This window comes from Patagioenas fasciata, chromosome 3 (genome assembly GCF_037038585.1).
Source record: "Patagioenas fasciata isolate bPatFas1 chromosome 3, bPatFas1.hap1, whole genome shotgun sequence".
In the NCBI taxonomy this organism is placed as follows: domain Eukaryota; kingdom Metazoa; phylum Chordata; class Aves; order Columbiformes; family Columbidae; genus Patagioenas; species Patagioenas fasciata.
In genome coordinates, this window is record NC_092522.1 from 68,652,682 (window position 1) to 68,675,328 (window position 22,647).

The 22,647-nt window shown below is 39.4% G+C and overlaps 1 protein-coding gene across 6 annotated transcripts in view; it reads left to right on the forward strand.

The window, feature by feature from the left end:
- The window catches only part of ARHGAP18 (Rho GTPase activating protein 18), a 94,418-nt gene that overhangs the window by 47,735 nt on the left and 24,036 nt on the right, over positions 1 to 22,647 (forward strand). For 4 of the 6 annotated variants that reach the window (XM_065834326.2, XM_065834327.2, XM_065834325.2 and 1 more), the window contains exons 2-6: positions 8,426 to 8,625; positions 10,909 to 11,144; positions 13,920 to 13,992; positions 19,171 to 19,340; positions 21,555 to 21,720. In XM_065834326.2, the coding sequence (XP_065690398.2) occupies positions 8,426 to 8,625; positions 10,909 to 11,144; positions 13,920 to 13,992; positions 19,171 to 19,340; positions 21,555 to 21,720 (845 nt within the window). Of the gene's footprint in view, positions 1 to 6,518; positions 6,704 to 6,987; positions 7,061 to 8,425; positions 8,626 to 10,908; positions 11,145 to 13,919; positions 13,993 to 19,170; positions 19,341 to 21,554; positions 21,721 to 22,647 lie in introns of those variants that run through there. The other 2 variants (XM_071806565.1, XM_071806566.1) reach the window with 2 other exon arrangements.

A 22,647-nucleotide genomic window follows, 5' to 3' on the forward strand; every position in this document is an offset into this window, starting at 1 on the left:
ACTCTTTTTGCAAGTGTTCAAAAGTGCATATGTTATAGTTCTATCATCTTTTTTGATTATAAAGCATTTCACATCATCAACTGTACACATGGGCCAATGATCTATACCATCATTTTAGATAATGTATATATATCAGTTTACCATAATTATAATTTGTCTAATCAGAAGTAGAAAATAGGTAGAGTCTAATTGGCTGTGTGGGAACATGAGCTCTTATTACAGGAAATGTCATTAAATATTTTAATCTTCTTACAAGTGCTGCATATAGTTCAGGCAGATTAAGTTTTGGCATCGTATCTGCAATCTCCTATTTCTGGTGCAGTGGATTAGAATATTAAGTGTAATAATTGTGGCAAAACCACAGAGTTCCTTCCTGGTTTATTCAGTGACAGATTGGGGTTGGGAAAGGAGGAAGATTATGTTCAGTAAGGTAAAAAAATCTGATGTAAATAATGATGAGGATATGGCTGGAAGCAGTGTATATATACACCTTTCATACTTACAGTCTGGCAGCCCTGACTTTGGGCTGTTTTGTGTTTATTATTCGTGGAGGGGTTTAAAATGCTAGTTTGTGGGGTTTTCTCTGTTTTTTTTTTTTTTTGTGTGTGTGGGTTGGTGTGGTGGTGGTGGTGTTAATCTCCAGAGCAGTTTTGAGGTATTTTGAGGTATTAACAGCAGCTGGTGGTATTACAAAAAAGCCTAAGAGAGCTGATTCTCTTTGCTCAGGCTTTTTTATGCTCATTTGGAAAGTTAGTGCTCTCTGCAATCACTTTGTGATAGCTTTGGAAGGAGAGCAGAACCTTGCCTCAATTCCTAGTTCTTTGGCTTTTTTTTTGGGAACTTAAGGGGGATTTAGGCAAGTTTCATTGCAATTGCTATTCGAAATGGCCCGTAAGGTCATGGATGAGCCAAAATAAAACTCTTTAAGTTGGGAGAGAAGGAGTGCTAAGTGTCAGTACATTAAAAATACTAGATATTATTTTGATTTGTTACTGTTATCTTTACATGTCTTTTCAAGAGAGTCATACAAGACAGAGTTGTAAGAGAGTTTGCAGTCAGTCATGGAAACAAAAGTGATAGAAAAGGTGGAAAGGAAAGGATGTAGTTGTTGCAATGAGTGACAAGCTTTAGGAGCTAGAATGAATGGCAGAAATACAGGCCCAGACTGAAGTTTCTCTAATGCCTTCTAGAAGTTACGAAGCACTTTAAAAGGTATGAGAAATATTTTTGCATTGTTCTGGACACCAAATGTCCAGACTTGGTAGGTATTGTTCAAGGGTTACCTGCTGCTTGTGGAAGCTGGTGATACTGGCTTTTGTTTGAGAGGAGGTTTTAGCTATCAATGAAATAGATTTTTTTTTTTTTTTTTTTTTTTTTTTTAATGTTAAGCCATATAAAAAGATGAAGGTGTTTACATTTTTAAAAAAGAAAACCCGTCAGTTAGGTAATGTACTACTCTGTGACTTATGTTAAATCTGGTTACTTTAGAACCACCTGCTTTGATGGGCACATCAATTACAATTTGATACTTTGTCTTTAACAGAAGACTTTGAAAGGATTCTCAAAGCTGCTCTGCAAAATGCTGAGTTCTGTGGAAGGGGTGGTGTGACAGAAATCACTTTCTTAAATATTAGGTTGAAACCATTAGAATAAGCGATCTGGTAATAAAGATTCTTTAACACATCCTTGAAATCAAGGCCTTGTGTTATCTTCATGTCTGATCATTTGGGATGCAACTCTACCTAGAAACTGTGAAAGATCAGGTTCTAGTAGGCACTGTGGCTATAGGAAGATCTGGCAATCGCTTCCCAGGCCGGTGTCCCAGCCAAGAACAGGGAGCTCAAGCCAGGCAACTGTTGTTGCCATTAGATTAGAGCTTTCTTGGTTAATTCGGTTAAGAAGTCTTTGCACCTCACAGTGCTACTTGGCATCTTGAAAGGAAGGGAGGGATGAGGGGAGCTTTGGGCTCAGGAGCTTTAGTTATTCCCACGCTTCTGTAGCTCAGCCTTCAGGATGAGAAGCAGGACAGAAGACCACATTGTTTCCCTCTCATCGTTTTAGTTGTTTAGATGTGAAAGAACTTAGGAAGTCCTGTATTTATATTGAAGAGCACAGCATCCCGTGGATGTGATTGCTCAGTAGATAGTTGTCAAAATGGCCCACAATACCCATAGGCAACTTCAATTGTTGAAATCGAGTTAGCCTTTGAACAAATGTAAAATTACTTATGCAGATTACTACTTAAGTTTGTAACTCCTATGTCAAGAAGATAATTGTTTTGAGAGTGCTACTCTATTTATAGCCACAGAGCTGGAGTCTATCAGATAGGCACAGCAGCAGAGCTTCCTTTTATCTGCCTTGCAGTTTGCCATGGGGCAGATCTCAATCTTTCATGCTCAGTGGTCCAGTGGTGAAAGACTCTGGAGATCAGAGAATGGTTCTTGTTTCTGTCACTGGTTTGCACCCTCAATTTGAACAGCGTGCTTCACCTCTCCAGGCCAAACACCCACATTGTCTTTTTCCCTCTCACAACCTTTGTGTGTCTTGTTTATCAGGTTATTAACACATCTAAGTGTGTGTTGGGACAATGCTCAAAGTCAGTGAGCCCCAGTGTCAGCTGAGGTATGGCTGCAATAATACTACCAATGGCCAAATGTACACAAGTCTTTGGGGGTGATGACTCCCTTTGCGTGGGGGTTTCAGAAGTTGCTGCTGTAATATAGCTGTAGTCAGGTGTGTTTTTCTCATTTTATGTAACTCTGGAAGGGAAATGCTAGTTTATTGGGGTACCAGAGGGTGTATCTGAAGGGAATGTAGTGCTCAAGATATTGCCTGTACAGGAATCCCAGCAGCAATGCTTTATGTACAGGATTACTTAAAGAAGCTTTTAAGGCCAAGCGTATGGGTGATTGTATATTCAATGTACAGTTTAAGGAGGTTTTATAGTGTAGTCTGACAAGTAATTATATCACTTGATAACACATTGCATTTTTTGCACTGCTCTCAATGTTGGAAATCAGCTGATACAAATGTTTGTGAAACTTTTAGTCTTATAGAACACTGAATTGGTCTTCAATTTGAGCCTGTTTAACGGTAATGTTTAAGACTCCTATAGGCTTTGTTAGGCAGCTGTGGAAAAGGACAATATTTTTTTAACTCCAAAGAGCTGAATCCTAATTGAGGTCAAACCCAGTAATTAATCAGGTGGCCTCTTCCCTTTTTCCACTTGTGACACTTCTTATAGTTACAACTGTTTTTATTTAAGAAAGATCCAGGCCTGAATTTTGAGGCGGAAAAAAGGACTCTACAGAAATTCCTAATGTGTCGCCAAGAAGAAAAGGTGTTTCTTACTTCTCCCTTTCCCTTGCTTTCTATATTTTATTGTGGGGTTTTTTTGTGTGTGTGTTTTTGTTTGTTTGTTTGTTTGTTTTTCCCAAGGAGATGATAGCAGATTATAGGGACTGGTATCTTTTTGCTTTATGTTCGTGCAGTATTTAGTAGCTGGACTTTGTCCTTTCCTGGAGTTGGTGAGCTCACCTGCAATAATCTTGTTAAAGGAACTCCACTTCGCTTTAAGCATTGTTAATCTATTTGGTTTGGTTCAACAGTGTATTTATATTCCCTAGTTTTTATGACCATGAACGTCCTTGCATTTAGTATTTCTGTGTTTCAGTGTATTTACACATCTGATACGTGCATGCCCATATATAATATATAAGAATGCCATGCAATTATGATGTTTATATAGCAATGTAGAAAGATCATATTCAGATTCAAAATTAGTGGCTAGCACTGTAGAAATGATGAAGTTATATATATTTTTTTTTCTCATCACTTGCTGTTTTAAAACACAACATAGTTCTTAATTCTTATGGAGAAAACTGGAAGACAAAATTAGCTTTCAGTGAAATGAATGTATCTGAAATGGCAGTGAAAGTGCACCTTACTAACTGATTAATCTCCAGCTGTTGTGGTTTACATGTGACAAGTTTCACTTATGAACTGCTATAAAGGCACTGAACAGACAGGGAGATTGAGATTTCACAGAAAAGAAAATAAGCAATAGAGATGACTGCGCTAGTAAAAAGTGCCTATTGACGAAATCAAAATCAGGCTGACAGAACCTGAGAAATGCATGTTTTTATTATGATGTAAAACAAGGATTAATGTGAAGCATTGTGTGTTCCACAGTTGGTCACGAAAGGGAAGGCTGAAGAAAATATTTGTGCCTAGTTCTTCTCCCTTAAGTGCCACAATGTGAGGCTCATCAGTGCTTAGTGAGATAACCTAAATCTGGTTTCTTTCCTTATAAACATTAGGAATGGTGTTCATTACAATAATTAGTTTTAATAGCTCCCCTCTGGAAGAGCTAGAGTGCTTTGTCTTATATCCTTGACGTTTCTAATAAATAAATGCATCTCTAGTGGGTGGGACAAGAAGATTAACTCTGGTAAAAGACTGCAATAACTATATTGAAGAATGTGTTTTATACTGAGGGCTAGGTTTTGTGTTGAGCTGCATAGGCAAAAATCTCATCAGCTTCAAAGGGCACATGTCTGAGTACCAGAAGTCAGAGCAAACTGTGTAATTTGAAAATGAGAGTATTTCACTACTCCCTGTAAAGCTGTTTGAAGAGTAAACTATTTACTAGTGATTGGAAATAGATGTTAATAAGATTTTAATAGAACTTGAGAGTGTTGTTAGCAAAGACCTTAATGGAAAGACAAGTTTTCTGGGGGAAGAAAGGTGCTGGAGAGTAAACTCACTATTTAGTAATCTGAAATGCTAAACAAGTAGTGTTTGAAAATTGCTTTAGGTGACTAGCGTTTGTTAGCAGTAGCTTACTTTTTCTGGGAGAAGAAAAGACATCTCCTTAAAGATATTTGTGAAAAGCAGCTGCATTCTTCACATTTTAAATAGAAAAAAATGTAACACCTAAAAACTTCAGAATGTGCTGGAGAAGTAACCTATCTTGTGCAACCACAAGAATAGCTCTTTTTTTTTTTTTTTTTTCAATGAACTGTGCTTATTTCCTACTGGTAGTTTTTTAGAAGGCAGTCTTCTACAAAGTTTTAAAGGTTGCAACATGGGGTATTTGAAATTTAAAAAAAAAAAAAAAAAAAAGAGTTATGAGTCTGTGAATGTGGGATTAATTATTTTTAAAAACCAGATCTCTCTTCCAGATTCCTTGTAGTATTCTTACTAACATTTACTGCTTTTCCTTTTCTCTTTTTTTTTTTTTCTTGGCCTTAACTTGTTCCCACCTATGCGTTTTTGTTGTGTGATGTGGAACTAGTGCTTACTAAGCATATGTTTGGAAAAGGATTTCATTCAGTGGAAGGTCACAGCAGAAATCCCATGTTCTTGGTCTTGCCAATAAATACCTAGAAATATAAATCTTAATTGGCAACCTATTTTTCCCTATACTGGGCATTTGAAACAATTGTTTTTCTTTTCTCACCTACACCAACCCTATGATATCAAGACTGTCCTCGTTATCCTCAAAAGGCCTTTCTCATTCATGCCTCTGTGCACAGAGGGAGAGACAGAGAGGAGGATGCCTGGAGCCACTTTCCCCAGTGGGGCATGTGAAGCAAGAAATGTTGAACCAAGTGAGGTGAAAATCAGATCTGATCTGCTCTGCCAGATAAAGTTTTAGCAGTTCTCTCCCAGTCCGAGCCTCTCTCTGTCCTACCCAATAGAAACACCAGGCTGTGAACGGGCCTAAAGCAAGATGGATTTTGAAGGAGAGATTCACAGCAGAGCCATGAGGTTTTTGGGGTGAATATTTCTTGGAAGGTTCCCCTGGCTTGTTAGTGTCTTCCCCTCTCTGAGGGCTTTCACAATGAGAAGTGGCGTTACTGCCTGATGAAAGCTAGGAGCTGCTGTATCAATTCATTACTGAAAGGCAGAGGTCAGACTGGGGGGAGCCTTACAAGACAAGCAGCTTATGTTTGGTTGAGTAGAGCAGGTCTGTGCCTGGTGATTGCAGGGTAGAGCATAGTCTCTGAGAGTTAGTGGAGTTGTTTTAATGTACAGCAAATGCTCACAGGACCTTGAAAATGGTCATGAATGCTCTGTCATGGGTGTCACCTGTGCATTTGAGGACACAGACTTATCATCTGGGAGACAGGACTTAGCCCAGCGAAGGTGATGGGCTGGCTTTTCTGGAAGAACCCAAGGAGCACTGCCGTGGGAGTGTGGCACTGAGCTGTGGCCTGCTGCAGCATGTCCCACCACAGCCTGCCAGAGCCCCCCAGGTGCACACTTTTAACATTCGATCTGTTAGCTCTGTCTTCTGCTTGGTGTGCTGTGGTGGTTAAATTTCAGCCTAGGTGGGTCAGTGAGAGCAGTTTGTTCCAAAGGTGAAAGGCCACTGAAGAGCTGCTGAGCAGGTCAGCAGGTTTAAGCTTAGGGACGATAAGCTGAAATCTGACCTCCCTCAGGCTGAGTTCAAATGTGCAGAGTCTCTTTGTGAGAGGGACCTGGTCGGCTCTGAGCACCTTCAGCCACAGGAGGAGGGAAGCCCAGGCAAGGGCTGGGAAACCCGACCTGCTTTGGCCACACCTGAGACCTGTGTTGGCTGCTGGGAATGCTTCTGATGTGGCTTCATGAACATCCTTCTGCAGTGATTAGTGTTGGATTCACAGGCAGCAGAGGTCACACACAGGACATACCTGTCAGGAGAAGTTTAAGAGCAAAGGTAGCTATACGGAGAAATTGTATTGGTTTGGTAATGTGCTCTACTATCAAGATGTTGTTCTTACCATTGATGCAGAACCTGAATACTCCTTTGTATATATTTTTGCTTGGGATTTCAAAGAGGGGCAGGTTAAGGAATGGTTTTGGGGTGCCTATTAGCTTGGTAATTCATTGTCATTCATTAACTTGTACCTGGAGGAGGGAGGCAGGGCGGGTGGAAACTCAGCCCTTTTATAAGGCTCTTTACCTTTAAAGGCAAAGTCCATATGGTTAGTATTTCTTATCAGAGAATCAAGCACATATGATGTGAAAGGATTTGTGACTTGGACACACAAGGGGCTTATCTTCAGAGAGAAAGGTATGGCTTTTTTACTTAGGGGCAGCTAACAAGCGTCAGTTGTCCCAAGATAAAATGTAAGGACGAGGTGCTTTTGTTTTCATTCTAGATAAACTTACCAAGTCAGCCAAATGGGGTAGGACTTAATTTACAGCGTTTACATTGTGATAAATCCACAGTGCTTGATCTTTGATATGTTCTTCTCTCAGAATAAGTGATATTTATTATTTAACCCCAAACCGTGCCTCCTTTATTAAATATGGAGACAAATTCAGACATAAAAGACATCTGAAGCTGTTCCTGAAATGTTAAGAACATACTGGTTTTTAATACAAGGAAGTATGTTGATGTACTGTCATAATACTAGAGTAACTTAGTTTAGAAATGACCACTGGTGATAATCTTGTCCGATATGCCCCAAACTCGAAGTATGGTTGACTTTTAAGTTAGATCAGGTTACTACTCAGGTAATGCATGTCCTCTTTCTGATACTCTGAATCTGAACCAGTTTGTGGCTTTTGATTTGATGTATTTGACTGTAAGAATGACCTGTAACTTCGATAATGTCATTATAACCTTTGCACTTTTTAAGAGGAATTCTTTGCTAGGTCAGTGGTAACTTTTGCTAGTGACTTAATGAGGTCAAGATGAGACCTAGAGGTTTTAGCATGTTGGTTTCTTTTTTCTAGTTGCAACTATACTTAAGATGAAAGAACCCTTTTGAAAGCCTTAGCAACATATGTTTGGCACGGTGAACCAAAAACTAACACCAAACTATAAAAACTGTAAGCTTTCAGTCAGAGAGGAAGCAAGACAGAAACAAATAGTGGCCTTTCTTAAACGTTTGGACTCACTAGTTTTACTTCACAAGCTGTAACTTCAGTAATTCTACTTCGTACTTTCCCAACTGTAATTAAGGTCATAGATACCAGACTAAACATCGATAAAAAAATAAAAGCAGAATAGCGAAGTAAAAATGTAGGGACGCTGTCAACCTATAAGAATTTACTCAGGCAGAAAGGCACTTTTGAAAAATTTGTTATGAGCAATGATGATAGGAAGATACATACCATGAAGTCTGTGAAAGTGACTTGTGAATTGAATTAGAGATTTGGTGTAAGTAGCATTACTAGAACTTGGATTCATTATTTATTCTTTCATACAGACTCCTATGCTATTCCAGAGTGTGAGATGCATATAGCAGAAATGTTAAATTAAAAATCTGTTCCAGATATTAAAAGTAGTTTTCAGTATCTTGGTTTGCCTGTTTATAGTAGTTTGCTTTGATACTTTGACACAATTAATTACTAACTGCCTTCACAGATATAAATATATCCTGTATCTTAAAATGCTAACCAAAAATTGCTTTTTGGTTTATGTTTATAGCCGTCGGTCTGGTCAGTATACAATGAACCATGACCATTCCAAGAAGACCCCTGATGGTGCATCATTTGACCGCTCAGGATCCCAGGACTCCTTGGATGAACTGTCTATGGATGACTACTGGAAAGAACTTGAAAACATCCATGAAACCAGAGGAAATAATAATGAGGAACGAGTAGCACTGGTAGTGAGAGAGCCAGATGGTAATGAAAACCACTCTTGTGGATGATCATCAGTTTGCTGTTTAGGGATTTTTCTTTAAGTCTTATTTAAAGAGATGGCACCCACCAAACATGCTTAAATCAAAGAGGAGGTCACTCTACTGAACACCGATGTTGAAAATCCTGTTGCCTCTGATACATACCACCAGAAACAGGTGGTGCCCTGAAAGATAATTGTCTCAGAGATAAGTAAAAGGCTGTTTTTCCTTTAAATGTTATTTGCAGAACCTCAGAAAGTTTCCTGTACTTGCAAATCACAACAATCCAAGCTTCATTTGCAGTTTACTGTTAAACTAATTTACCCTTTCACTCTTTTTGTATGTTGTTTGTTATTGTAGCTATTGTGGATAGAAACCTCATGCTTTAGAAGACAAGCCAATAATTAACCGGTTTAAGTTTAGTGAGTAACTTTCTACGCTTGTAACTATTGTGACTGTTCAGTTGTATTATATTTGTTTCTCAGAAGCATCAGTTATGGGCCTGATCTTAGAAGCTGGGCAATTTCTTTATTTTTCTTGTCCCATCAGGTAAAAGAGGAGTAATGTCCTTAATTCCACCCTTTCTCAAAAATTATTTTTAACAGTGTAGTATCTGCCCTTCTGCCGTTCTTGCAAGAGGCCCGCAGTGTCAGTAAATTAAGATGGTGAGCTTTTCATATGGCTTCTATGTGAGTGAGAAGAATGTGCTCCATTTGCTTTCAAAGGGATTTGCAGTTCTAACAGCCTACGCATTTTGAAACGCTGCTGCTATTTACAAGTGCTCTGACGAGGGTGGCAGCGTGACCTCTGGAGAAAGCAGCAGGCTCCTAGCCCGCATTTCTGGGGAGCAGGGCATCTGACAGAGCTGCGAGGCTTTCTCTAGAGCAGCAGAGCCCCTTGTTCTGCAGCACAAACCTCTTCTGTCACCCCAGCCCACTGATGCTGTTACACTTTCAGGCTCTGCACTCCCAAACCCACTTTTTCCTTTTTTTATTTATACGTAGCCTATTTCCCCTTAATTGCTGCTCCAGCTTGAGTCGCAGACTGGCATGGAGCCCAAGTGAGTCAGCTGAGTTGAGTTGATGAGCTGGAGCAGATGTTGCTCTGCCCCACACCTTGCCTAATGTGCAGCACCTTGCTTGGGTACAAGTATTCCTGAACATGTGGGAGACTGCACCTGGCTGATGGGCCTGCCTTGGCAGAGGCTTGCTTGAGACGTGGACATGCAAAGGCGAGGCAGGGGAGGGAAAAGCTATACCTTGCTCACATCTGCTTGGAAGAATGAGTGTAGCCCTTCTTTCCTGCCCCAATAACAGAATCTGAGAGAGTTTTGTCAAGATTTGGCCTCACAACCATAACAAAATTCATACTTAAAATTTTGTGCCTGTTTTCTGAACACTGTTAATATTCAGGTGCCCACTTGGATGTGCATGGGGTACTGTGGGAAGTTGCAGTCAATAGTGAAGATGACATGCCAGTTTTGGAGTACTTTCAGTTATCCAATAAATGGAAATGTGGCTTGAATGTTTGAGACGGTTGCTGGCATTCAGCACAAGCCCAGATGCTACAGACAAAACTTAGTGTTTTAAAGAAAGTTATCATTAGAGAGATACTGATTTCAGAAGCAGAAGTTTTGCAATCAGTGACAGTATTTAATAGCTTTCTCATCATTCATGTGCAGTGATCTGTCAGTAAAGGATACTTTATCAGCTATAAGACTAAAGCAATAATTGTGTCGTGGGCTGTCAGCAGGCTGTAGACCATGTCATAAGAACTGATTAAAAAATAGCATTAAGGTGACTTCTGCAGCCTGGTTTGTCCTTCATTAAATTGAGCTAGTGGAGAGCTGTAGAATTAATGTATCAAGAAAAGTGGGCAGAATCCTGTCAGTAAAGGAGCTAAAAAGATTGAGGATTGAACTAAAAATCAGTGAAGCAGCAATGATCAGTTTTCAGGCATCCCCATACACATTTATATCTAGGTACATTTATAAAATGGTATATAATTTAATAGAAGTGCTATAGATTATTATAAAGATTGCACCATAGCAATCTGTATTGGATTAACTATTTTAAAAGCATTTCTATCATATGTAAACACTTTTGAAGCTCTTTAGAAACAACAGGTTTTTTCCAAGTCATGATAGTTGAAGTAATTGTTCTTAATTGTGGATCCCCTCAGTACTTTCCCCGTGAACTGCATTAAGTATATTGCGTTATTAACATCCAGTGTGCTTAACCATACTTGAAAGCCAACATTTATGCCTTTTTCTCTTTGCCTTGCTCAGAGGGAGAACTGGAAGAAGAATGGCTGAAGGAGGCAGGTCTGTCAAATCTGTTCGGCGAGAGCTCTGGTGACTCCCTGGAAAGCGTGGTGTTCCTGTCCACTCTGACCCGAACCCAGAAGGCAGCGGTAGAAAAGCGAGTAGAGACTGTCACGCAAACCATGAGGAAAAAAAACAAACAGCACCAGATTCCTGATGTCAGAGATATCTTCCGGCTACAAGATGACTCAAAGGGAAAAGTAAGTTCCTGTGTGTGGTTTTGTTTGATTCTAGCAGAGAGAAGAGAGGGGCATGTGGGAGCGGGGGAAGGGAAGAGGGACGCACAGACACAAAAGGAATATTTCCAGAAGATTTGTGTCTAACTTTTCACTGATTTCCAAGGGAATTTTTTACTGAATTTATGGGAATAGCATTGGTCCATACATGACATTACAATTTAGTATGTAGAAAGAAGTATGTATATTGGTGATGAATAAAACAACCACTCCATGGTCAAGATACTAATCAGAATTACTTTTAATGCAGATGCAAACCTCATGACAACAATCACCCAAAGAACTAACAATAGTGGTAGTGGCTAGCAGTCATCCTGAAGGGTCTGCCAGAGCGGTACCTCTAAATTACTGGTAGTTTTTTGTTTGTTTGTTTGTTTGGTTTTTTTTTAAAAAAAAAAAAAGGAGAAACAAAAATGGGACATCAGCCTAACGTACTCAATTTTGACTAGGTCTTTATGCCTGTCAGCTGGGGGCTTAGACCTTGTACTGACTCACTGGGCCTGTGTGTGTCGTTGAACTGTGCTTGGGAAGTTGCTCTGACAGGTCCTGAGGGGTCCTTGCGTCCTCTCCTAGGCTATGGAACAGGAGAGTTCCTCTGCCACACGCAGGAAAGGGGAAGGAGGGAAATGGAGACTATGATTAGAGTTGTTCTTCTCTGGAAAAGTGTATGTGTCCTCTCTACTCCCCCAAAAGCAGCGAGATCTTCAGCCATAAGAAGGCTCTTATCTGGTGAAAGTGCAGGGGTAATTTACATGACCTCAGCCCCATCCCTCTTTCTTGCTGCTGCCATTCAGCGCAATGGTAGCAGTGGTGGAAAGCATGGCGGATTTTGAGGGGATTTAACTTCCTCTTTCCCCTCCAACAGCTTCCTGTCCTTCTACAACTCCTTTCAAATTAAATAGAAGTGAAATGTAGTGAGGGGAGTTTGTAAGCTCAAATGTATGTCCTGGATGCACAACTTCCCTTTCACTGTTCTGCTTTGCATGTGGTTGCAGAAGGGATGTTAACTCTGTAAAAGCTTTCCGGGATCTGATTTGGAATTGACTGTACCTAAGAATTACAAGACCTAATAGCAGAGCAATTTATGTAAAATATCATATAGCTTAAAGCAATAAAATTTCCCTTTCAAGTATGTTATTTCAGTAAAGCACAAGAAATACCCGTATTCTTGTATTTAAGTTACACATTGTAATGTTTGGAAGTCATGTCACAGAGTTCAGTAAGCTTCTGAGTCTCTTAAACTACATGTTTTGATATTGATACAAACAAGTGATTGTAGCCATTTAAGAAGGTTAGAATATTTATTATGTACAGAAATAACTGAAAAAAATCCTTCTAAACCTGTCTCCTTGAGTGGAGTGAAATAAAATAATACAAGTGTAGGCACTCAAACCTATACTGCATTCCTTTCTCCAAAGCAAGGTAATTATTCAGAAACCTTTGCTTGTGATTATTCACCGGATTTATTACAGAAAAGCCCATAGTGAAGTAGCTTCTACAACCGCCCTAGGTAACTTATGTCAGTGCTTTGTTACTCTCCCATCATTAGAAAGCTTTTAATGTGACAAAAGAGGACTGAAGCCATCTGCAGCTGTGTGAAGTCATTCCGGTTTAATAATAGCCTCCAAAAATCCTGTAACCTCCCTTCACCTGGAGGAAAGCAGGAGGAAAGGTAAAACAATAGTGTTGATGTTTCACATCAACGCAACAATTGTGCTGATGTTTCTACTAAATTTCCTGCCATGGTCCCAAAGAGAACCTAGATTTTAGGCACCTTGACAGCTTCCCAGTCTGCTTCTACTGCTCTGTGAAATAATAATAATTTTCTGGGCAGTCAAGCAATCTTCTTGCACCTCTGAATATCCCTGATTTGAGAGAATAATAAAAAAAAAAAGTATACAGATTTGTGTTAGTAGGAGGAATCATTAAAACTTTCTTTTTTTCTCAGTAAGTGTAGAGTTACACAGTGCTTGCAAAAAATACCATTAAAAATCCAGCGTGCTAAACTTTCATTGTTGATCTGAGTTGCCAAAAACACAACAGAAATAATACGTGGTTAAAAATGTATCTGGGTATGTGTATACTCATATAGATAAGGGTATAGATTTTCTACATGCTCTGAAATATTTTTTTTGTATAAGAGGTGTTATCCAGTTCATGGAATGTGACAAATCTTAAGACTGGGTAGTGCAGAATTGTAGAAAGGAGAAGGTGGTTCACATCCTGTCCTGCTTTATTGTCTTTTCAAAGTGTCCTTGTTTTGTTCTTGGGAATCTGAGCTGCAATCACAGATATTAATGTCAGGCTGTTGTGTGAAAGGGATGGATGGGATTGTTCTTTAGGGGAGGCAATCATAGCATATTTTGCAAGAGGAAGGACTTTGGATTGTCAGTCAATATACTTCCTCCAGATTCCCTTTCCATATCCTTTCCAGTGCAAACTAGGGTTTCACGTTAAAGACTACATTTTCTTATTCTTTACAACTCTGGAAAATGAAGTCTTATACCCACTTATCCTTTTAGGAAGACGGGGAATTGACTTAATTACTAATTTTTAATTACCTAGATTTCAGATCCCCTTAGACTTTGGCAAAGGGTTTTCTACTGAAACACACAGGTGTGCTTCTGCATACCCCTCAACTACAGGACTATGTGTTTTAATCCTGCACAGAATCAAAATAGTTTCTACAACTGTGCATTTGTTTTTTATAGCCATGCATATTTATTGTTCCTTTCTTAGGTCTGTGATGGAAGTGAACCCTCAACTGTGGGAACAAGTGAAAACAAAAATGAAACACAAGAGGGAGCAAAAGGTAATGCCAAACAACTCCCTTCTTTTTTTATTTTCTTATTTTTTCTCCTTTTTTTTTTTTTTCTTTTTTTTTCACTTTGTGGTTTGTAGGCTTTCAACTACACAAGCGACTACATAGGTCCATCTTTCCAGTAACTTTTCACGGAAAGAAAATGAAGTTCATCTGAGGAACCTGTTCTGACCTGTGTAGTTCTGGTGTAAAATTTTTAAGTGTGGCTGTAGGTAGTGTCCTTTGACCCACCTGTGAAACCTTGTGTGTTATCAGTGATAATCTTATCTTCGAGTCATCTGGGAGAAGTCTCCTCTCATAGCTTATCTTTAGGTCTTTCCCGATCCTTAATTATACCTTCTGGTTTATCTCAGCTGTGCAGTACAGGACATGAAGCAATATACATAAGCTCATCAGTGCACAGAAGAGAACAAAACCAAATTGACTGTAAACATCCCAAAGAAGTGAGAACTGGCTATGGATCTGCAGCTCAAAATGAAAGAGAAATAGGAATGGAAGAAAAAAGTTGTTTACCTTTTTAAGGAAAATGGAAAAGAAATAGCATTCTGTGTGCATAGGACTGGGTTGTGATTGGATTGTGATGACAAAAGAGGGGTGCAGTACTGAGGGAAGGCCCCTCCCTCTCACTGGAGGCAGGACAGAGCATCACAGAAGTCCTTAGCTGATTCCATAGTTTGTTTTGAGACTATGAATTTTGATGAAAGACTTTGACAAAGCTTTCTACTGTTCTTCAGGTCCAATAATAAAAGGGTGGCTGCCCTGCATCATCTTAGATTTCTTCAAAGTAGGGGTTGTACCATGTCTGATATATCACCATACCCATCACTGTAGAGATCAGGATATTAACTGGCAGCTGTTTCAGCTGTAAAATATTGCATTGCTATTCTACACTGTTTGTATGTTGGGTTGTTTTGTACTTCCAGGGGACTGGATAGCACATAGGTGTTACACCAAACCCTATAGCCACTCAAATAAGCAGACAGGCAGATCAAGTTCCCTACTGCAAGTTACTTATCTGTAATTAAGCCACCAAATAAACTTCTGCTCCAGTTCTAGAATACTGACCAGTAGTGTTCTGGAAAAATGGTTACTTTGAAAACTTTGAAACCAGCAACAGACAATACAGGATGTGCTTGAAAGCTGACGTGGGAGAGATGAGTATAAACCAAATGAGAATATCACCAAATCTCTGTGTTTCTAGAGGTGCTGTTAATCCCTCCCTCCCTCCCTCCCTCCCAGCAGACCTCACTCCAACAGGAACAGTAAAAAATTGGGAGAACTGCCAAACTGCTGGTTCAGCACAAGGGAAGGAAGAGATGCCTGGTGTTTGTGTCAATAAACCACACTGTAGGATTCGGAGTTGGAAAATTACCAAGCAATTATTATAGAGTTTTTATCACATCTGATTCTTTTTTTCCAGTGATCCTGATGAACTCTTCAAAAATGGGAAGTTCTGAAAGGCAAATCCCATATGCTAGCGCTCCTCAGCGCAGTTTGCGATGTGGATGGCAAATGCACTCTGCTTACATCCTGATACAACACGCAAAAATGGGCTTTGCTCCCAAGATTGGAGCAGGAAGAAAAAAGTCAGTTCAGTTTACAGTCAAACCATGCAAGTTTGGTGATGTTAAAAGCACCGCACCTGTTTGAGTGCTGTGCTGTGATCTTACCTCCAGAATGATGAGCAGATCAGTGTTATACAGTGAATGAATTCAAGGCAAAAAGAAAATAATGCCTGATGTTTTGGAGATACCAAGTATTTATGAAATCTAAATCCAAAGGCATTATTTTAAAATGGAAACCTCCTTTGACAAAGAAGTAGTACCAGTTTACCTGGAAAATATTAAGATAATCTCAGACATCTATAAAAAAATCCAAAGCTTAAATTGAGATGTCTTAAAACTGTTAGAGTGATTGACTCTGGCCCTTCTCCAAAGGTGATGGCTCTGTTCCTAATTTGGTATTTGAATGCTGCTTTCCCAAGTGCTTCTGCCAGACTGAAGATGATAATGGTTTGCCCTTAGAGCATACATTGGCTGTGTGAACCAGTGCTTACTCCTCCTTTCTTGCCAGTCTGACACACTTTCCCTAAACAGTGGAAGCAAACTCAGGGAATAATACAAAACCATTAAGTTTTTATTTGCCTGCTCCTGCTGAAACAGAACAGTTCAATGAGTTCCTAAGATGTTTTTTGTTGGTAGATGTACATTTGAGGTTTTTTGGATGGACGCTCACTTACTGGCTTTAAGTGCCTCTTTGTTTCATGTAGGTACAGAATGTGTCCACAGGAAATGAAAAGAAAATTCAGAGTCGTGTATTAAGCCTTCAAAAGACGTTATCATTTTAACAGTCCGTAACACTCATTAAAGACCTGCAAAGCTAGCAATATGTTCAACAGCTACAAAAGAAAAACGTAATTATCTTTGGATGCCTGTGAAAAGGAGTAAATAACTGTGTTGGTTGAGACATCTCAAGAAATAAAAAGGAAAGAATAAAGCAGCTGAAAAGTAAACAGAGAAGCAGCAGAAGTCAGTTTATTGTAGGACTGCAGTTGTCCTTCTGACCATGCAGGATTAGCTACAAGGGAAGAATGTTAGATAAAACCTCTGTAGAAGGGCAACCTGAAAGCATAATGAACTGGCAAAGAGATGAGAGAATTGTGTGTACCATGTATAATACAAGGGAAAAGAGCTGTAATGTTTGCTTCTTGATGGGGAAAAAGACTGAAACATGGTTGTATTGTTTAATTAAAGAGTTTGTTTCTGCTTTTTATTTTACATGATAAATGAGGAATCTGTGGCTGGAGTAAGAGTGTGTTAGTGAAAAGATTGCGAAGCTTTATATTTTCTATTTAAAATCTTATATGGGCTAGCATTTTGGATAAATGCTTTGTCAGTCAAAAAAAGAGCAGCCATTCTAACTTTCCAATTATAATTAAGATCTGTCAGCATACCTCCATCGGGGTGTACTCTGCGTTCTGTAGCAAAACTAGCAAGGCCAACACTTGCAATATTTCCATGTCCTGTTAAAAAGAAACCCAAAACATAACTTCCACCCTATCAGAATTCCCATCGTTTGATGTGATCTTCACATAGCACTGTGAACCAAGGACAGGGTCCAAGAGTTATGTAAAATGCAGTTTTCACATCCTGACAGACAATGTTTACATTTTTCTATATCACACTTGCATTTCTCTCAGGAAATATTGCATGTAGTTGGCAGAATGCCAAGGCTGCTTCCTCTTACAGCTGCTTCCTAGTCAGTGAATGCACAACAACAGGAGCAAAGCTATATGACCAGGAAGAAAATTCCCACCAGCAGCGTTTCCAGACCTTTCAAATGCGCACAGTATTACCAAGACATTTGTTGTACCCAGCACCCTTGGATGTGGACTGAAATAGGAGCTACTACTTTATTGTTTGTTAACATCAGATCCCTCCCAGGCTGGGAGGAAGTATGTAGGTCACATATAGGCCACATTAGCATGACAAAAGTCTTGAGGGGAGGCTGCATTAAACAGTTTACATGATATATATACAGATACACACACAGGAGGCCAAAGGTTGAAACCAGGGATGAATTTGACCCTGGATATGTTTGGTTACTGAGGTCTGGTGTATCTCTTTACCAGAAGGACCAGCTCTAGTTTCAGGATCAACTTAATCTTTAGCATGTGCCCCAGGCTTCTTTTGGGGTCTATGGAAAGTGAGCAGAAGCCACTCTGGAAAGAGCAAGCCATGAGTGAACACACGCAAAATTTGGAAGTGTTTTGTTCTACTTCTCACAGCATTGCTTAGTGGAGTCAAAGTGTTAACTCAAGTCCACCCTCTTTCTCTCTGGAAGTGTCTGAGCTTTAGATCAATTGCACAGACATGGGAGTGGTTGTGTAAAGCTCTGTGCCCTACCCGAGAGTGGCTGTGGTGGCTGCAGCCACTTACTTGTCTATCAGGTCCCTTGAGTTTGGCCCTGGCAGACTGAGGTCATTTTCAGGACTCACTCTAAAGAATATCAGAGACTAGTCTTGTTTTTGTGTCTTTCAATTAGACACAGACTTCAGAAAAATTTGGGGGTTTATGTAATTTTTTTCCAGCTCGATGCTGTGTATGTTGTTTGGGTTGCGTGCTTACAGTTCAGCACTTTTGCAGACCACTGAAAGTATCCATGTAGACCAGCACTTCCCTGTTGCCTTCTCTCTTAATCATGCTATCTGCAGCCTTTCTCCTGCTTTAAAGTCAAATGTTGCTGTAGCTGTAACTATTTTCTGGAATTTTTTTTTTGGCTTGGCTTAGCATAGTTATTCCAGGCCACACAAAAATTTCCCACAGCAGTGTAAAGACATTCATCTATTATGTTATGCAATATTCTTATACCAAAGCATATGCACTGCTCATGGTTCTCCTCAACTCATGGCTGATTGCCTATGACATTAGACTTCTTTTTGAAAAGCAGAACTAGAACTGCCTCTCCCTTTTTTCCCTCTTCTTAAAAAAAAAAGAAAAAACAAAATCAGAACAACTTTTTTTTTTTTTTTTTGATTCCTTTAAGGAACAAAGAAAGAGAAGTAAGGCCATTGTTGTGTACTTAGTTCTTCCCTGTGTCATGGAAACATGTCCAAACAGTCTTGAGGAATCTAGACTCTTCAGACTGAGGTGAGGACAGGAATGGTGGAACAACAGCATGGTCTGTGTACTCCCTGTTATTCCAAAATGTTAATGCTTCGGATCATAGAGGAAACATTCTCTTTTGCTTTTGAAATTTTAACAGCAGAAAGAATTGCTGTTTTTGTTGCTGGATGTTATAGTCTTTGAGGCTGGAAAATGTTTGTTGGCAAAAAACTTTTGATGCTAAAGCTGTTTGACTCTGGAAGATGCTGGGAATCTGCTGTTTCTTTGAGGTGGATTGGTTTATCTTTTCGTAACAGATAAATAGGAGAAAACCCCATGCCTTGGCGGAACTATTCATGAAAAACTACAAAAGGTGAACCCTTGGAGGAAGCTAAATTTTCAATTGACATAAAAAATGCAGAAATCAGTGAATTTGCAGTCAGAAAGTCCATCCCTTGCACAGCATTAACTTCTATTTATACTTGGTTTTAAACTTATCTGTCATGCACTGTGGGATGCTCAATTGTGCTGCTATTGACTATTGTTTTTTCTACTCTGTTTTCAGGTCCAAAGTTCAGTCTTGGAATGGATGAGCAGAAGAGCCTACTTGAAGACATGCCGTTTTCGGACACTGACATCAATTTGGAGATACCATTTGCAGAACAGGCAGCTAATCTCAAAGACAGCTCAGTAGGCAAAATGTGCAAGGGTGGAGGGGGTGACACTCTTCTCCCGGTAGGTTTTTCTTATATATTGGTCTAATTCTTTGTTTCTACTAGTGGTACTGTTTGGATCATATTTATCTGATAGTGGGTGAATTGTGCTTAGAAGAATGTTGTCAGATCCAGCTTCATGGAGATAGACGTTCTCAAGGTAACTCATTTTTGGGATCAGTACTCTCAATAACATGGAAGTAACTACTTTTATGCCTATTTATGTCATTGTCTTTCTGGCAAGATGTACTTTATGTGTAAGCAATAATGGACCAATAATATTATGCTAGGATAGTGGCTTAGTGGTAGTTGTACTCAAAACTTAGTCTTTGCTTCATCTGCTTACAGCCCCTTTTCCTGTTATCTGAGGTGAGATGCTTTACCTCTGTAATGAAAATCTCTGTTGTTATTTAAAAAGGGTTGGTGGATGCCTGGAGAAACCTTGTGCAGTTAACCCATGCAGATAGGTGAGGGATGAGAATGAAGAACAAAACAGTCTATAGAAGTCTAAAGTCAAGTGGCAGGAAATTGAAGATTAGTTTGTACTCAGTTTTACTTTCCAACTCTTAAATAAAAATGACTCATTCTAAATGAATTCAAATAAATAGGAAAAAAAAATCCTCTAAGACTTTTTTTGTTGATCCTCAGGCATCTCTTTGAGGATCTCTCTCTAACAGTTCATGAACATGCAGTTAAGTATGACCTGTGAAACAATGGCTGGTGTGAAAAATGTCTGTGTTTTTCCTAACAGTGTATGCAAACAAGTCTGAGTAAACATAGTGTCTGAAGTAATAATGTTTCATAGTTCTTCAAACACTTAATTTAGATAAGGACATGTACAGTTCTTCAAATAGTAATTACCCCATGTATCCTAGTTTAAACATTATAAACTAGACACTAATGAATATTTAGAAATGGATTCTGAAGTGTTTGAATCACGTTTCTCTAATGCAGCTTTTAACAAAGAAATTACAGCTATTGTCTAACTTGTGTATATATGTATATATACGTATGCATGCTACATACTTTAGTTATACTTCTAGTGAGGCTTAGGAAGGATTGCTCAAAGACATGGCTACGAGTTTTTTTCTTCAGTGGTAGAAGGAGTGGCAAAATGATAGGAAAAGGAAGGGAGTTACCTATTTAAAATCTAGAGTTTGTATTTGTTGCACCTTCATCATTGGCAGCTATTTTTAAACATACATGTTTGTGCAAGTCAATGAAACTCAAGTTGGGAAACTGACTATAAATCTACAATTTGTAAATTGTGCTTATGTTTCGGTATGTGCCGTTGTTGTTATCTACCATAGCCACCAATTCAGCTGTGCTATCGCTGGGTCGGTACAGGATGAGATAATAATTCTGGAGTATAATTTATCTTTCCAAATGGCAGAAAGTCTTGTCAACCTTCCTGCTTTGATTCATGCACACTCCTAATGTCAGGCATGAGCAAGACTCTTACTTAGAAGCCTGCTGGTGAGAGATGGAGTTAGAAAGCCCTATGAGCTGGGAAGTCCCCCCTCTCTCGCCATCTTGGTTCTGTTCCTTATATCAGTCTCTGACTGCAGCTTCTGAGCATTTAGTGCCATAAAAATGAGCCATAACTGAGGATCCCCTTTCCCTAAGAAAGGAACCCCTTTATTATTATTTATATGGCAGCCAAATGTGTTATTTGGATGTGTAAGTGCACAGGGATTTCTGTCTCAATTGTACATGTGTAGGATTGCTCATGGACAGCTATTTCCACCACCGTCAATTGCAAAAGGATGCACAAGGTGGATGTAGTGGGGTGGGAAGTGGTTACAAGCAAGACAAAGCCAGAGTTTTAATGGAAGTGCACAGTAGAAGGACAAGAGGCAATGGACAGAAGTGACTACAAAGGAAATTCTGTTTTGCAAAGAAAAGAATTCCCCATGAGAGCATTAAGCATTCAAATGAGCGCCCACAGAGGTTTTTGGAAGTTTTCAGAATTCAGTTGGACAACACAACAAGCAACTTGATCAGACTTTGAGCAGGCAGTTCAATTAAATGACCTCCAGAAGTTGCTAGGAACCTAAATGCTCCTCTGATTTTAAGATTATCTGCTGCTCAGCCTATTTGGGAGATTCTCCTGTGATTTATTCAGTAACAGCAAGCTTCATGATGAAAGGTTGTGCCCTGAAAGAAGCACAACCTTTGAGCTAAATAATTTGTTATGACTTGGATTATTCACTCTGCTGCAAATCTCTCCTTTTAGAATTTCAGGCTTCCGAAGGACAAAACAGGTACCACAAAGATTGGTGACCTGGCCCCTCAGGATATGAAGAAAGTCTATTCTTTAGCACTGATTGAATTAACTGCTCTCTATGACATACTTGGGACAGAATTCAAGCAGCAAAAAGCCGTAAAAATCAAAACCAGAGGTGAGTCGGTGTTTCATATTCTGAACCAAATGGGTCTGGTTTAATCCCATGAAACAAACGCATCTGGTTCTTTATGATTTTCCAGCAGAAAATTTATATTAATATATAAATACTAATGTAGATCCTGAGCAGCATGTGATGATATGCCTTAACTCAAAGCACACTTTAAGCAAGGTCATGCATGTAGTCACTCCAGCTATGGGACCATGCTCTCCATCTAAAGTTCAAACTCAGGTCAGTTACTCAACAGATAAACCAAGGAGTGAAGAAGGGGAACTATCTTAGTAGTGTGCTGTGCAGGAAGAATTGCTTCACAGAAGTTTGTATGTGCTTATATATTCTCTGGGAAGGCACGTGTATGTGCTCTTTGTGGGTATTCTTTTCCTGCTTTCCTGAAGGTAGGTACTATGCTACTTCTATCTGACTTTTTTGCTTTTATTGCCCTTGCCTGGAGAAGCTGTGGTAGCGTTTGTTACCTGCTTTCCTCTTCTATCTGGTACAAACTTTTCTGTGTCACATAGCCCTTGCCCACCCAGTATGTACTCAGGCCATAATGGAATTTTTGTGCTGAATGACATAATACTAAGTGGAAGACGTGGGCTGCTGCAGAGGATGTCGAGACAACTGCAGTGTGTCATTATGCTCTACAAGCCATGGGAGCACATGTATAATCACAGTGCTTTTCTTGGGAACATAGGACACATGGAAACCAATTTCAAGATGCTAGAGGTTTTCAGTGCTTTGTTTGTTTTCTGTATTTCTGGCTTCTGCTAAATGCTTTACAAGAGCTTGAAATGTGTTACCAGTTAATCAAGAACCTGCTTTGCCCAAAACCTTGTTGTCAAGCTTCAGTGAATGTGACAGTGCAATAGCTCACTTTAAATAATTGAAAGCAGCAGAGAGGGTTGAAACATATATAGCAAAGTA